The sequence below is a fragment of the Rattus norvegicus genome, chromosome 5 (assembly GCF_021556685.1).
Source record: "Rattus norvegicus strain SHRSP/BbbUtx chromosome 5, alternate assembly SHRSP_T2T, whole genome shotgun sequence".
NCBI classification, from domain to species: domain Eukaryota; kingdom Metazoa; phylum Chordata; class Mammalia; order Rodentia; family Muridae; genus Rattus; species Rattus norvegicus.
In genome coordinates, this window is record NC_141538.1 from 118,545,693 (window position 1) to 118,563,095 (window position 17,403).

The following is a 17,403-nucleotide window of genomic DNA, read 5'->3' on the forward strand; positions in this document are numbered from 1 at the left end:
CATTGCCTGGAGCTGAGCTTCAGCGGTGTGTAAGTGCTCCAGCCTGTCACACATGGAGCAAGGGAACACACTCTGAGGACTGTCCTGTCCAAATGGCTGCAGAACACTGAGAGTCACTCTTCCGGGCTGCATCCTCTGTGTTGGGAGCTCTGGTGCATTTAATCACCCACACACACTCACATGCTTTCTAAAGTTGTAGTCCCACAGAAAATTTACATTGTCATTTGCTATTTCTTTATATTAAATGTCAGTGGTTTCTCCACATCTCCCCAAAACTTCTGTTTTCTTACGTGAAAAGCACATGTGAGACCATCAGAGCTGCCTGGTTCTCCTTCAGTAATAAGAGGCCTGGAACAGAAGATCTGAAAGGAAATAAGCCATTTGACCTCTGAAAAAGTAATTTAACCAGAGGCAGGGAGGGACTAGTAAGAAGCTGTGCCTAGCAGCGGAGCCGGCCACAATAGAATTCAAGTTCTTCCCAGCCATGTGGGCTCTATTTAAGCCTGTGGAAGTCATCTGTCCTCAGTGGGCCTTTGTTTTCCCGCTTTTACATAATTGGAAAGCATTGGTGTGAGGAGAGTGAATTGCCCTGTCCTGTGTAAGGAGGGACTTGGAATGCAGTGTGTGTCCAGTAAGTGACAGTTTTCTCCCAGACTCCTCCTTGCCCTGAGAGCCTCCTTTGCTCTCTTTGTGTTTTGTTTTTTTCCCTTGGAATGATCTCACGCCCTCTCACTCCTGACTTTCTACCTACTCTTGGTGATCTAGAGGTAACCTAGAACAAGCTGGAAATGAAAAATGGTCTTGGGGAAGTGAGCAGACCCACGTTCCCCATGCCTCCCCATACACACACACATACTCCTGTGTGGAAGAAGAGTGGAGTCCACGGTGAGCAGGCCCCTTGATGTCAGAGACCTCACTTAGAGGAGCCCTCTTTATCTATGGCTCTCACTAAAGGGGGAAGTATCTTTGTTAATTAGTTGAGCCTTCATCTGCCACAAACAATAGAGGCCCAAATGGTCAAGCTCAAAAGGCCATCCCTACCAGTCTACCTAGTAGAGCAGACATCATTAGTGAGGAGGTAATAAATAACCAGAGGACAGCACCAGTACTGTTTGAGTGTTTAATGGAGATTTTAGGCTGTGATTACCAGGTTCCTTGGGCACCTTCTGTTGACATAGTTATAAAACCTTGTCATTCTTAGGGAATGTCACCAGATCTTCCTAAACCCCCAGATTCCTGAGCACTGTAATAAAAGCCGATGGTAGTTAAGTACTAGACAGTGAACTGTGCTAATAAAGACTCCTTTTGCGAATTCTAAAAAAAAAAATGCTTAACCACTTAACCACCCTTCCATCAACTAGCCAAAAACAGGTAATGGGTTAGGTTAAGCAACTGAAAAATCTAGGAGAGTGTGGCTTCGAGTGGACACACATCAAGTGCACGGATCATAACTTTCCTCCTCTAGTCCTCTCATGGTGAGCCCTATTCACAGGCTCTATCTCGTTGATAGTGCACAATGTGTGAACAACTCCACACTTATTTCCACAACCTTAACAATCCAAAAGGGAAAAGAATGGCTTTTCTATAACACATAGAATAGCACCTACCACCAGATAGATGCCTGTGGCTCTGACTGGCCTAATCAGGATCCTTTGCTCATCTTTTAGACAAACTTTATACCTGAAAGACAACAGGATGTCCCATTGTATACCCTGGCCTCTATAACCACCATCAGAACCAGGTGTCAGGGCCGCTAATCACATGACCTGAGGCCGAGGGAGAAGAGCTCTCCAAAGAAATGTTAGAACTCCACTTACAGGAGAAAGGATAAGGACAGCAGGGTGGGCAAAAGTCCATCCTGGGTATTACAGGAGGGAGAGACAGGAGCTGGGCAGCGGGCAGCAATCCTCACCAGCCTGGGACTTGGTTCTGCACTTAAGCACTTGAAGAGCACAGGGGAAACATAAGCTGAGAAAGCTGTCATCAGTTCATGCTGTGAACCTGGTTAGTTAACCTTCTCTGCTGCTGAGAAAAATAACCACAAGCAAAAGCAACTCAAGTAAGCAAGGGTTTATTCTTGCTCCAGACGGGTAGAGTCCATCATGGAGGGGAAGGCATGGCAGGAGCGAGACGCTAGCTGGTGACATTTTCATACACACAGAAAACAGAGTGATGTAAGGCTATAAACCCTCAAAGTCTTCCCCCAGTGAAGTACTTTCCAGCAAGCCTATGCCTCCTATGGTTCCATAACCTTCTCAGGCAGTGCCACCAACCCTGTGGAGGATGTTTCTCATTCAAACCGTGGTGTGCATGCAGCTTCACCTGTAAACAATTCAACCCTTGAGTCTCAGTTTCCTAATGCCACTGTATATCCTGGATTACGTTTTACATCTCTCCTCCCCACAAATACCTGAAGGATGATAGATAGCCCAAGTCTAGCTAGGTCACTGTTCAGCCTGTAGTAGACACTCAGGATGTTTGTTGAATATGTGGGCTGACTAAGGACCTCTATATGTTCGTTCTCGTCCTCGGAACGGTCTTTTATGAGTGCTCTTACACACTTATAAATAGAGGTGTGCCAGCTTCGAAAGCTTTGTAGCCCTGTGCAGATTCTCCGAAACCCTGTGCAGTTTTAGTCCATAGCAGTCGCTTTCTATGGCCCACACAGAACCGAGCGTATCAGCTAAAGGAGAGGAGGACCAGGAAAGACTGGCCCAGCACAGTGGATACTAAAGCCAGATGGTACCAGACTTTTCATGCTGGACTAACACTTCCTCCTCTTGAGGAAAATGCACTAACATCAGGAAGAAATACTCTAATTCTGCAGGATGACTAAAGAGACTGCAAATTCAGGAGGGCACTGGGAAGTAACGCTTAACCGTCACATCCAGCCGCACAATCTTGAAATGTCGTCAGCCTGGTGGTTGGCGAAGAGAAGTGCTGAAAATTGTCCTTTGGCTTTACAGTTGCAGGTCTGCTTACTTTCCTCCTGTTGCTGTGATAAAACTCCTTAACCAAAAGCAACCTGGAGAGGAAAGGGTTTATTTCACCTCAGAGCTGATGATCCACTTCCTGTGAAGTCGGAGCAGGAACCCGGAGTCAGGAACTAAAGCAGAGACCATGGAGGAGTTCGGTTTACTGGCTTGCTCCCCTGCCTACCTCAGCCCACATTCTTACACCTCTGCTCATAGAGGGGACAATGCACAGTGGGCTGGACCTTCCCATAGCAATCATTAATTAAGAAGATGCCCCACGGTGTTACCTACAGGCCAGTACAGTGAGACATCTTCTCAATTGAGGTTCTTTCTTCCCAGATGACTGTAGCTTGTGGCCAATTGACAAAAAAAAACGCCAACCAGCACAAGGATTTTGCTTGCTTGTCATTGACATGACTTAACTTGCTTTATATGTAATGGAGAGAAAGACTTGCAAACATCGTAAGTCCCAGCACCTGTCATCCCTGCAGCCGTAGCTTCTGCTGAGATAGGGTTGCTAAAACTTTCTTGAAACACTCTGCCTACCACTCCAGAGGTCTGGCAGCCCCTCACAAGAATCCCACCTGCTCCTCCTAACCGCATGCCATCCCTTCTGAGGCGGGAGGGGTTTATTTTTTCACTTACGTTGTTTTGATGCGTTTGTCATTCTTCATCTCTCATCTCGTAGTCTCACTTGCATATTGCATAGAAGTCTAAGTTCCAGGTTGGGGATTTAGCTCAGTGGTAGAGCGCTTGCCTAGCAAACGCAAGGCCCTGGGTTCGGTCCCCAGCTCCGAAAAAAAGAAAAAAAAAAGGAAGTCTAAGTTCCCTCCATAGAGCTGGATTCCTGTCAACTTTGCCTATGAAATTATCACCCCTCATATCTGCCATAGCCACAGCTGTTGGGTGCTGCTTGAACACATTTCACATCAGCCACCATGGTAGCTTATGCAATTAGTGTGGGAATATGGTCAGTTCAGAAACCCTGTCAGGATAAAGGCTGGGGCTCTCTGTCAGACCTTAACCCAGAATACTCCATGCCTATAAAACTCTGGATATGCTAGCCAACAGTCCAGATGTTCCTTGTAGCTTAGTTTAAAAATGTGTTCTTTTAAATGGCTTGTACTCTTTTGTTTTCCAGTCTTCTAGGTTTTAATTTTATTACTATGAATCAGTTGTACTAAGCCATTTGTAAACATAATTATTGATACTGAATTCCATATACCCACTTAAATTTAAAGCAGATGGGCCCCAGTGAGTATTTTGTTCAAGTTCTGTTTCAAAATGAGAGAACCAGGGGAGAAGGACTTTGTGCATCTTTGTAAGTCATATAGCTGCAGAAACTAAACACCCAGGCATCTGAATAGAAAGATCTCCCAAAATATGCCCTTGGCCATAGAAAAGCCTTCTTTTGTAGTAAGCCCGTGTTAACTGTCTAACTAGCCACACCTCAGGGCCCTTCACAGGCGTGATGAAGGTTCCCATGTGCCCGTGTTAGGAAGCAAGCTCAGAATCTGGATAGATCAGAAGGCAGAAGGCATGACAGATGTGTCTACATGGCAAAAGAAGAGGCCAGTGAGAACAGTCAGAATTAACACCCAAGCTCTAAGTTCTAAGTAGAAAAGTGTCCACAGAAAGATGGCCACATAGTTCTAAACTATGTTGTCCCACAGCCTGAGTTTTAGGCAAAGGTAGAGAAGACTTTTGTTCAGAAAAGACACTCTTCAGGTTTCTGAATATAGCTATTTAACTCTACGATCAAAGACTTTGCCACTGCTAATATTGTATTTGTATTTGGTTGTTTACAAAGTTAGTTCTGAGACCTTCATGGCATACCCATGCCCTTGCTGATGCCACTCTTTTAATATCCACATACTCCTGTGGAGACAGGCGGAGAACGGCACTTTTTACTCCACCCCCTGCCCTCTGTGTATGGTACAGTCTGTGTATAGTCAGCACTGATCTGAGGACACGAAAATGAATTCCAGTTTCATCCTCGCCTGCCAGTATCCTCTCCCGTAATATAATATAGCAGTAGCAAAATTGCAAGGCGCTGTTTGTGGATCACTGTGTGAAACGGTGAAGCTTGACTCTGGAGTCTGTGTTTATGGAGAACTGGTCAGTGTATGCAGAGACTAGCAACCTCAGCTTCCTCCTCCAGATGTTTACAGCCAGAGACTCCTGGCATACAGAGACCTCTTCCTGAGATTAGCTAACCCTTCCCCCTGTGCTGTACCTGATAAACATGCCACAGTTCTGGGTTGTGACAGTAATAGACCCCACCTGATCCCAGATTTCCTGTATGTATGTCTGTGTCTGTCCGCTCTTTATTCTCTTACTGTCTTTCCTCGGGGTGCGGGGAAGCAAGCTGCATGGGCCTCAAACATGCAAGTCTGTTATTCTAAGACCCCATGGGTCTCATCCTATGCTGCATGAGTATTCTGACGTACATGTTTGGGATGACATAGATGGGAGTAACTAGCTCAGGACAAGGCGTGCTAAATAATAGTGAAGAAGAGGCATGGAAGGTGAAGGGGAGGTTCATGGACTCATGGAAACCATTCTGATAGCCTTGGGAGCATCAGAAGACCAGGGCCTCACAGTGGCTTGTAAACAAGGGACAAAGAGAACAGTGACTGGCAGGTTCCCTGCAGAGTTGGGAGGGTATGAAAAGGAATAGAACTACGTGAGTCTATACCAGATCAAATCCAGGCCTGGCCTATATTTTGAAATAAGATTTTATTGAACATAGTTTCACCCTTTTGCTAATGGTAGGTCTATAGCCACTCATGCAGCACAGAGTAGAATATTGCCACAGACCTTCAAAATGTCCATTCCACCAGGATTTCTCAACCTGTGAGTCTCAACTACTTTGGGGATTGAGTGACCCTTTCACAAGGGTCGCATATCAAATATCCTGCATGACAAATATTTACATTATAATTTTATAACAGTCACAAAATTACAGTTATGAAGTTGCAACAAAAATAACTTTGTGGTTGGGATTCACCACAATTCGAGGAACTGTACTGAAGGGCCACAGCAGTAGGAAGGTTGGGAACCACTGGTCTCCAGAGAGGGAGCCTCCATTCATGCTGTAGACCAAAGCCCAGAGCTTTTGAAAAACACAGGACATTTTTCTCCAGAAGCTGTGATGTACCGCTTGCTTGTTTGTTTGTTTGGTTGGTTGGTTTTGTGTGTGATATGGCGGGGGAGGAGGTCACATGGGAGCCACAGCCTGCCTGTAAAGGTCAGAGGTCAACTTTGTGGAGTCCAGAGAAACACGGAGTTTTGTATAGTTAAAATTGATAAAGACAAGAATGTAAATCAACTTTGGCCTCCCTTGATTGGAGGAGAGGAGATGTGTTTTTCCAAGAGACACTCTGATCTTCAAGTATTGTGGTCAGAAAGACAGCTTTAATTCAAGTAGACTCACTTAACATCCCCATCTCAGAACGACGTAGTAGCTTACTACTAAGGCATCTGAAGCAGTCACACAGTAATGCTACCATTTCACAGAGCATCACAAAGCGTGAGGCTTTCCCCTGCGCCTTTCACGTGCTTCCCGATGACATTCAAGGTCTGGACTGAGAGTCTTGGAAGACTCTGAAGAGCCTTAGCTCGCTTTGAGTCACACGCTTTGTTACTTAGAAAAGGCTCAGCCTCCTAAGTGCCCGAGTAGCAGTTCCAATGCCTCCCTCCCTGTGTCTGTTAACATAAATCACAGAGCTCCAAACTTCTCAGCTTTCGTAAATGGCAGGCCTGATTCATGCATGATTTATCAATTATAGCTGTGGGCCATTAAGATAGATCTCTCCGCTTCAGGTAGGCTTCGGTGGGGTTGTACAGGGTTGGTTTAGAATTCCTAAAGAAGCTCAGCAGTTGACAACCCAAACAATACAACTTCCGCTTGCCCTTGTTGAGGGCTTTTTGGTTTTAAGTAGGATATTTTTTTCCTTATAATTTCTTCTCCTTTTGGAGCTTTGCCTTAGCACAAAAAAAAAAAAAGAAAAAAGAAAAAAGAAAAAGGAAAGAAAAGAAAGAAAGAGAGAAAGAGAAAAAAGAAAGAAAGAAAAAATGTTTTAAGCAAGAGTAGTCAGGAGTTCTCAAAGCCACTCTGTCTCTGCAAAGAGCTCATCTAGATCCTGCAGACAGATGGGAGGCTGTTCCTCCTGACAGCCCAGCAGAAGAAACAACTTGGAACCCCACCTGTTGCCCCTAATGATTAATGTGAAGAAGATGACACTTGGCAGATTCTGGGCTTGGGTATGCCCTTCATTCTTGCCAGGGAAAAAGCCTCTATCTTGAACCACTTAAAGGAGGAGTAGATTTTATGGCTGTGTTACCTTTGGACAGTTTTTCTGTGAATGCTCTCTTAGAACAGGCTAGGATCTGATGGCTGGTACCAAAAAGCAAGAGCTAATGTCTCTATGGAAGCTGCGAGAAGCAACAGTGGTACACAGACGAGGAATAAATCAGGCAGAACAGCAGCAGGGCTGCATAGGACAACACAGCTCAGTGCAGGGTTCTTAGAATTTGGAAGGCTGATCTTGGAAATAGTGAGAAGAAATGGCTTCCTTCCTAAGATTTTTTTAAAATGCATAAAGATGCCAGGTCTAGCCACCCACCCCTCCCCCTGTGGTTTATGGTCACATGCACTCTACTGAAGTGTGCGTCTAAAAGGTCTCCCCCTGACACTGGGCTGTGACACCAAACATCGCTATCATATCAATGACCTTGGCTTCTCCTCCCTAGTCTTAGTCAACTCTGATTTAAAGGGAGGAAGCCTTTTCTACTTAAACATATATTCAGTTGTATCGGACTTTAGCCTTCTCCTTCTTCAAACTAAAAGAGATAATTTTATACAATTAGAAAGTTCTGGAGTCTAGGGAGGAGGCAGGCCAAGCCAATCTGCCTGACCATAAGTGATTACTGGACCCTTAGGAAATCCTGTCTCTAAATGTGTTTGTGGTGACTCGGTTTGGGCAATCACAGATCCACTTCCTTCCTCTCCATCCTATTTGTGTTCCCATGAAAAGCCCAAGTTATTGTTGTAAACCAGGTTGGCTGCTAGCTAACAGTGAAACTAGTGGTGAGAGTCATTCAGATTGGAGTGTTCCCAACAGACGCCGTGTTGCTCCAGGCCTGGGGTACTGAGAGCACTAGACCCCAGAAGCAGCCAGTTTGGTAGGGTCTTTTAATTCACAGTATTGTATTAACATTAACACGGATCTAGATGGATGCTTTGCAATAAACCGTAACCACTGGAGAAAAGGCTATATTGACTCTCAAGTAAACAATGCACATTTTAAAGGATCTAAATATGCATTTACATAATGTACTATAATTTTTATTGTGTCAACTGTTCACACACACAGCCATCAGAGATGTTTCTCCTCATCAAAAATTTGGACTCATAACACTCTGTGTATTCCATTAACATCATGCCAGCTTCATAATGGTAGTCTCTCTTCAACACAGCTTGCCCCAGCCATCTCAAAGAACATCTAATTAATCGTTTGGTTGATTTCGCCCCAATGACTCCTTCTAAAATGGTTTGAGACAACTTAGATAAGAGTTTAGGTACACTAAGAACACCAAACCCAAAGGAAAGGGGGAAAAAAGAAGTAGAGAAAAGAGGAGAAAAAGACATTGATTTGATCTTAGCTCTGGGTTTTTAATGGGCCTCAGTGTCCAGTAGAAGAGGAAGGTTATCCAGAGAAACACCAGGGATGCAATGGGAACCAACAGAGTTCTCTCTGAGGAAATTAAAGGTCATGGTCTCGAATCATCTGCTTCTGTCTCTACAGTGAACTGGTGACTTTCTGTCCCAAGTAAGGAGAAAGGAGGCTCGAAGCGAACAGCCCTGCAAATGCAGACTCAGCAGATGTCTGATTTAGAATCTCAGGCTAGATGACTTCCTGGAATTAACTAAGAATTAATTGATCCTAATCAATCAGTCATTATAGAATTAATTCTATAAAGCACCATATATTCTTCGGTCTGCACTGGGTTCTGCACCATAAGGAGGAGAAGAATAAATTGCTGTTGCGAAAACGCAATAAAGAAATGAAAGTCTAAATTTACACCACTAATCATTTTCTTTTACTTCTTTAATAAAATAAGTTCGGTGGTGTTTATTAACAATTAATGGAGAGAGCGCATGGTAGTGGTGAATTATCTCTTCCGTCATGTTTCTTTAACTTTTATCCGCTTGATCTTTGCTCAAGCCTGTGTTTTTCCTTGGGCAGCATACCTTTGGTGGCTACCACCATTTCTTATCTAAAAGCCACTCATCACTTTCTGGGAGACCATGAGGCAAAGCCACTTTATCCTCAAGGTCAGCCTCACGGGGCTCTTGACAGTGGAGTGTTTGAGGTGCTGCAACTGTCGAGTCTATAATTCTGTTCAGCTCGGTACATTCCTATTCTCGTTTGAGAAATGACACCTACGATGCTAACTAGAAATGATTCTGTCAGAAACAGGTCTCTGGTCAGCGTTTCTTGCTACCAGTGAAGACAACTACATCTGTGCTGGAAGAAAGAAAAAAGATTCCTTTCATTCTTTAAATCCAGCTGCACAGTTTGCAGGGAAGAGCAAACCGGGAGCTTTTAACTCTTTAGCTTCTGAGTTTTCACTCAGAGACCAGAATGGATTCCAAAACTTATATCTCGTTGTATGCAGTCTTAACATATGTCCATGTTCTCTGTCTCTTCCTCAGAGGGCATAAACATATTCTGTCCTTGGCAAAATTTATGCTTGATTTTTCTTAATTTTTAAACTCCTTATTGAGCCATTCATTGTGCAATTACCAAATATATATCAAGTGCCAGGCTCAGTTCTGAGTCTGTCACAGTGGATGACTAAGTGGATAGGAAACTGGTCTACCAACATGAGAGCGAGTAGAAGAGGAAGTAAAGAGTCTAGAAAATTCTCATTTCAATCAATTATGTTTGTGATGTCCTCAGTTGAATGACTAAGGGTAAGACTTTACCTAGATTAGCTCAACTTTGTCTCTTGGACCCATAGTAGGAGCCTGTGGATTTTTAGTAAATGAATTTGAGTGGCTTGAAAGCAATGGCCTATCTGCAAGGCCTGGGTTGGAGTCCTGCTTCTATTCCAGCCTCCATTTTTACTCTAGGATCTACAGGGTGTCGCTCTGACCCACAAAACCATAGCCCCTTAAGTTATTGGTTAAAAAAATACTCTAATCCTAAGGAGGCCCCAGTATCGGTTAGCACAAATTCTCAGTCATTCCAAGGGGACGGTGAGAGAAAGGCAGAGCACACTGAACTTTGGATTCTCTTCAACGTTGTGCATCTTGGTATTCAGGAAGATATATTCCCCAAAACTGTGGGTGCTTCTATGTTTCTCTCTGTCAGAGACCCTTCAGTTTAAAGATTTAAATTACAAAAGGGGGGAAAGGAGAACCATATGCATCCCTGTCTGGAGTCTTCTCTGGCCTGACTTGACTTGGGCTAAGTGTTGTCAGTCCTTCACACACAGCCTTTAGCCTCTGGCAGCTCTTGGCCAATGTCCTTCCAATTCAAGAACAAAAGCATTCCTGGAAAAAAATTATTAAGCATCTCACATAAGCTTTCTTTATCTAATGTAATCTTGTACAAATGATAATTATCAGGGTTCAAATATAAAGGAGTCGTCGTCGTTGTCTGACTCCGTTATCAGATTTATGGGGGAGGAGCAGCCTTTCACAAAGTTCCTGCCGACTCAGCCTGGAGCTGCCTTGGCTTTGAAAGGGCAACAGAGGGGGGAAAAATGCAACATAAACCTTCCATTGTAAAGTACGGCATCCAAATTGCCTGGGTTCATTAAGTGATCATTTACTACAGACTTCAGAAAAAAACCTCTAGTCCTGAATTAGTCCCTAGGAATTTCCTTGAAAGGAGCCTAAGAGCTTTAACAATGAATTATTATCTATGGAGAGCTCAGCAGGAAAGGGGATCCATATGTGCACGGTAGAATTTGTCAAATGTAATGTCGGTTAAATCAGGTCTAATCTACCAAATACATTTTTTATTGCTTGCTTCATTAAAAAGGCTCTTAAGGTAATGAATAATCTTCATCTTCAACAAGGATTATTAATGCCTTTATAACTCACGTCCACTGAACATGGAGAGGCAACTTGAAACTCTACCCTCCTCTAACCTCCTTGTTTGTCTTAGAGCCTTAAAGGAGAAGATCCATCAGAGCTGCCCGGTGGGCTGCATCCGGTCACGTGAATGACACCACGAACCGGGCCAAGAGAAGAAATGAACAGAGGAGGCTGAGGGGTTCAGCCTCAGCCAAGCAGGTCTTTTTCTCCCAAACCCTGACTGTTCCTGTCTTGCTTTGTTTCTTGCAGCAAGCCCACATGCGACGCCATCGACTCTCCACTTTCCAACGTCACCTATCATCCAGCAGCCTGGGCCTTATTTCTCACACCCAGCCATCCGTTACCACCCTCAGGAGACGCTGAAGGAGTTTGTCCAACTTGTCTGCCCCGATGCTGGTCAGCAAGCTGGACAGGTGGGGTTCCTCAATGTAAGGAAATCATTTTTTTTGTATCTTCCTATTTCTTTAGAAACACTAAGCAAGTGTAAAAATAACCAGAAGACCCTTTATGACCATGTGACTTTGTGTTGTCATGTCATGCTGACTGACTGCAGGCAAACGTCATATTTATTCTAGATTATGGGAAAGTTAACTTGCAGTAAGAGGCATTGGCTGGGGTTTAAAAACAGTGTTTGTGTTAGGTTTGCAACTGTCAAGCTTATGGATATAAACTGTCTAGAGCGTGAACCATGTAACCTTCCCCATTCCACCTCCTGCATTCTAACCCCAGGATCATACAGTTAACAAAATAGAAAGACCAAATAATTTTAAATAATGGTTCGGGGTGGTAAAGAGAGGTGGAGAGCAGAGGGAGACAGATGTTTCAGATCAACCAAGCTGATGTTTTAAAAAGAGAGAGAGAGAGAGAGAGAGAGAGAGAGAGAGAGAGAGAGAGAGAGAGAGAGAGAGAGAGAAATACAGGCTTCTAACACTTTAGATCAAGTTGACCAGTACTTGAACTCAATATGCTAGAAGCAAAGTTTACTACAGTTTGTTATTTCTGCGAGTAGTTATCTTCCCCACTTATCTACAGATAAAACTAAGCCACGTTCGATAACTATAAATGAATGTTTTCATTTTTCTCAAACAAACCAAATCATCACAATTTGAAATAGCATTCCAATAGTAAAAGTTATTTTATAAAATCGCAAATTTTATTACAAATATAAAAAGCTATAGTTTACAATGAACGACTGAACCCCAAGGCCAATGGCAATAGTACTAATAAATTAAGACCAGCAGAAAGCCATATTTGATTTCCTTTCCTCATAATATCTAGCATGAAACCACAGATTAGCCAAGACTATCATGGCCTGGTGTAGGATGTTAGGTGGCAGTCCTCTGTCACTGGCTTTTCTCCCCTGCAGAAAGACCTGATTCTGCAGATCTGAGCCAGAGTAGGCAGCTTTGACTAATGTCTGGTGATATGTTCACAGATACACTTCTGTCTAGACAACAAATCAATATGGTGCCTTTTTTTCCCCCATTTTGCTTGTATATTCATTTTCTTGGCTTATTCTGAAATATTCACTTATGGACTCTCAGTCCACTCAGAAATAATACACGGGCAAGGATGCTATGAGAGGACGTAGCCTTCTGATCGCCAGACAGCAGCTGAGGAAAAATACTAAACAAACCACAAATGCTAATGGAGGCATGGAACTGCCTCTGCAGAATTATGAAGTTTATTCTTAAAAGCCCAGGACAATGAGATCTCCTTCGACTGAATTTTGGGTTGGGCTATTACTAGTTGTATTACATATAGGCTATTACTAGTTGTACCTCAGTATGAAAAGCCACTCAGGGAACCCCGAAAACCTGAATTGATCACAAACACCAAGTTTGACTTCTGAATATCCAATGTGGTTTTTTTTTTCTTTCTTTTTTTTTTTTTTTAGTAGTCATGACATCATCTCATAGAACTGTCAAACAAACACTCTGTTTTACATCTTGCTCAAAGTTTTACAGGGTTTTAGACAAGTCTCTTCATAAGGCTGTTTTGAAGACCTTGAAAATAAATGTGGCATGTTCTCTTCTGAGGGAAAGCTGCTATTTGGTTAAATATCAAAGTTTCTGTACCTAATGCTAAATGATATGCGCAAGAAAATGTCTGTGTTCACTGAATACATTCATTAACTGTATTATAAAATCGACTTTAGGAAATGAAAAATATCATAGGTATATATTTTATATACGTACGTGGGGATCAACATTTTGCCTATATAAACAGACATGATGAAATAATACCTCAGTGTCTATGCATGGAGATACTAAACAAGCCTCTAGGAATCGTGAGGACACTGGTGGCAGCAGCTGATAAAGCACTGAGCAAGAGTCAGCTGCTCAGGTAGACACAAGACCAGAATGTTCTGAACATGACACCCTGGGGAACAAACAACCGCCATGTTTCCCATGGCCTGAATATTAGTGGTTTGCATGAAAGTTACCTAATGAAACTCTCCCTTTCGGAAACAGCTGATGGCTGACATCCGTTTACTCTTTTTCTTGTGTGTGTTTTCTCTGAACCTTTGCAGCCCAATGGAAGCAGTCAAGGCAAGGTGCACAACCCATTCCTCCCCACCCCAATGTTGCCGCCGCCACCGCCACCACCGATGGCCAGGCCTGTGCCTCTGCCCATGCCAGACACCAAGCCTCCAACCACATCAACAGAAGGCGGTGCAGCCTCCCCCACCTCACCGAGTGAGTATGGCTGAGACAAGGCGCCGGTTACTTACCATGCCCCATGCACTTGAGTTCACACCTAAGCCTTGTCCCTGACTGTGCAGGCTCCAGCAATAGGCCCAGATCCCCACACCCCATCCCTGCTGCCCTGTTATGTCTGTAGCATAGGCTGAAGCCCATATCCAAGAGCCCATATCCAAGCTACTCCTATGCATGGTCAAACTATACCAGATATGGAAACACTTGGGTGTAGGTGGTAAATTAAAGTGGTGTATTGACATGCTGAGGACTGGACTTTTAAATTTTGTGTATTGCTGGAGTGGTTTGCATAGAAGGCTATTCCCATGATGTTCTAAAAGCTTAGGTCTATTCTTAATAGCAAAATATTTCAGTTTCCCTAGAAACTTGATGAGAGATTTAAAAAAAAAGTATAGGCCTTGTACGTAAGATAGGAAAAGTATCTAGATAAAAGTGACCTCTCAGAGATATAGTAAGAAGGGCCCCGTAACAGATCAGAGCTAGAGGCCATGGGGGCTGCATGAGAAGGCTTAGGAAGGGAAGGAAATAGAGGAGAATAGGACCGAATGGAGGAAGAGAACCTTTTGGCTCTTCTCTCAGCAGTCTGAGAATACTTGATCAGAAAATAGGGGATTCAGAGATCTCTATGGTGGGAATGATTCAATAGTGAGCAATCCCCCAAATATCTCTTTGTAGTGTGGAGAGAGCAGGGCCATAAATGGCATGAGCACACTATGGCCCCTATTCGTGCCTGCAAGAATGGCAGAGAGAGTGATGGCTGGAGTTTCCAGGCCACCTGGTAGCCTTGAGAGAGGTGTGATGGGCCCTTTCCCAGTACTTTAGAGAGGATGACAGTGTAGAAATGGGGGCAGTGGCCTACCTAGGAAAAGCCTGGGGCAGCGGGGACAGGGATGCGCTAAAGGAAGTAGGAATGGGAAAAGATGGATGAACTGTGCGGGAAAGAAGCATTTAGGTCAGGAACTTCAAGAACACTGAGAGCAGTTGAACAGAAAGGAACAGGGAGGATTATTTTTGTAAATATAAACGAGCATTTAAATAAGAGGCCTTTTGGCTTTCTTATATTCAACATTATAATTAATGGTATTGGATACAGGAGAGAAAGGGCTGAAGAGGGACCACAGTCCTCTGCTCAGATCATAGACACTGGAATCACTTCTGGAGACAAGGAATCTAAAGCGACTTGCATCCCTCTTGGACACAGATCAGAGAGTAAACATCATCTGGTATTTATGTCTTTGGAAAAGTGGATGACATTGTATATAAATTCCACAGCAAAAAAGACTAGAATCCAGAGGCAATTTGGGGAGACAGACCTATTTGGTAAGAGGTGGTTCAGTCCAACACCGGGAAGCCAAGGAAAAAAATCATGTCCACTGACATGGGAAGGGAGGTACCTGACTGGGCTGTTAGTGCTTCTCAGAAGCAAGCTGGGAAATGGCTTGAAAACTAGTGTTAGTACTGGGTAAAAATTTAAGGCAACATTATACTTTAAAAAGGAATCATGTGCTTTCTTAGAAACTAGAATTGCAGGATGGATTGGTCTGTGTCTCCTTAGCAGTTTATAAGATCTCAACTGCAGCAGGAAGCAGGTACAGATAGATGTTCAGCACCCCAACAGTGTGTCCAAACCAGAAGCTTGTCCCACAGAACAGCAGCTCACACTTTTCTGTCTAGGGGTTTGGGATTGCTAGCAATAAAATATTTTTCAGTTTAAAAAAAATAAAGCAGGAAATCAAGCCAAAGGGCTCCTCTATTACCAACTTTCGCAAGGCCCGAAGCTCAATCTGAATGGGAGTAGCATTAGCTTCTCTGCCCATTCTCACAGCAGGTGATCAGAAGGGAGTTGGATAATACGCAGGCTCTGCGACAGACAAGAGGCCAAGGCATCATGGGTAATATCTTCTGATAACGAACTGCCAATAGACGCCAGCCTAAAGCAGAATATGTGTTGCCTCTGGCACTAATACTAAACTTTTCAGCATGGGAAAAGAAAAAACTATGGGTAAGACAGATCTGGAAAAAATTATCCATAAAATAAATGTATCTTAATGGGAAAAATCTGTTCCCCTTCCCTTAAAAATCAGGAAAGTGGGAATGGGGGAAATTTGTGCCCTTTCCTAAGGAGAACGTTTGTTTTGATACGTGTACATAACCATTGACTATACCGTGCAGGACTGTTAGAATGTGATAGATACGATGCTTGACCTGGGAGAGCAGTTTGCACAGTGTGCTCCATCTCACTGATGAGCTGCCGCTGTGGGTTTCTATCCCCACTAAGGAAAACCTCTTTTACTTTCTTGTTGTTGAGCATCAGCTCTGTGCCAAAGGCCCTTCTCGGCACCTTGAAGAGGGGATAAGGGTGATGTAAAAATCATGATCTTATAAAGACCTTGTTCCAAAGGGGAAGAGCAAGAACAAACAGCACAGTAAGTTGTGAGAGGCAGACAGTGCCAGACAGTGATCCCTGTGTGTGTGAATCCATGGAGCAGTGAGGGTAGGAGAGCATGCAAGCGGGGAGCAAGACCTACCAGCCCCTTGACATTGGGCAAAGGCCCTGATGGGGTGGGACTGGATGTCTAGTAGGCAGAAGAATCAGCCAAAGCAGCCTGGTGGGAGTGAGGGAGGCAAGGACCATGAGAGAGAGAAAGAAGATCGAAGGCTAGGTTGGGCAGGTGCTGAGGATGGAGTTAATTAATCCCTCAGGAGTATGAAGCTTGTAGGCCTGTGTCGGGGCTTGGGCATTTCCTGCAAGTGAGACTCTGAGCAGAGGAATACTTCCTGAAGTCTGGATGTTAGCAGAAGATCATGGAGGGCTTTGTTGAAATAGGTTCCGAGGACGGAGTATGGGGGACAAAGAAACAGAGCATGATGGATGCAATGGGTATCTTGTGTACATCGGCCCCCGTCAGAGACCGAGAAGTACCAAGGCAAATGCAAAAGATAAGAACTTCCATCCTGGTGGGGCAGGAAACCTAAACAACCAGTCATAAGTGAGTGAGGAAGCTAGGGACCAGTAGATAAAATCGGGAAAGCAGAATTGGGCAGAGGATGGCAGAGGTGCCACAGCAATCACCCAGGTGAGCTGCCTGAGCACTGACTTGGGACATGCTCAGTAGAGCTGTACAAAGCTCTCAGACTCCAAGAATTTATATAAGATTTGCAGGTGCGTCTGATCTGGGTAGAGAATAAGGAGAGACATCAGTAATGACCTGCAGGGTTTTTGACCCTGAGCTCCTGAAAGGAGGAAGATGAGAAGGTTCTGGGAGGAGCCACTCTGGGTGAGGGATGAGCACTGGAAGGTTGAGTCCACTAGACCTCCCAGTGGTCAGGCTAAGCAAAACGTGCTGCCAATGGCAGATTACAGAGCTTTTTAGGGAGCATCTTCTTAATAAAGAACTTCTTTTAAAACATACAGTATAGTATAAAAGCTTTTAAAAAGGCTGCACGTGGTTGTACATGACTTTAACCCCAGCACTTGAGTGGCAGAGGCAACTGGATCTTGTGAGTTCAAGGCTAGCCTAGGCACCCAGAACCACATAGCAAAACACACAACCCCCCTTAAAAAGAGAGAGAGTTTTCTGGGTCCAAAAGACTA

At 43.9% G+C, this 17,403-nt stretch overlaps 1 protein-coding gene across 5 annotated transcripts in view; it reads left to right on the forward strand.

Moving 5' to 3' along the window:
• Positions 1-17,403, forward strand: part of Nfia (nuclear factor I/A) — a 537,878-nt gene that overhangs the window by 471,898 nt on the left and 48,577 nt on the right. For all 5 annotated transcript variants that reach the window (NM_001436591.1, XM_087660433.1, XM_087660436.1 and 2 more), the window contains 2 exon segments: positions 11,338-11,516; positions 13,622-13,787. In NM_001436591.1, the coding sequence (NP_001423520.1) occupies positions 11,338-11,516; positions 13,622-13,787 (345 nt within the window).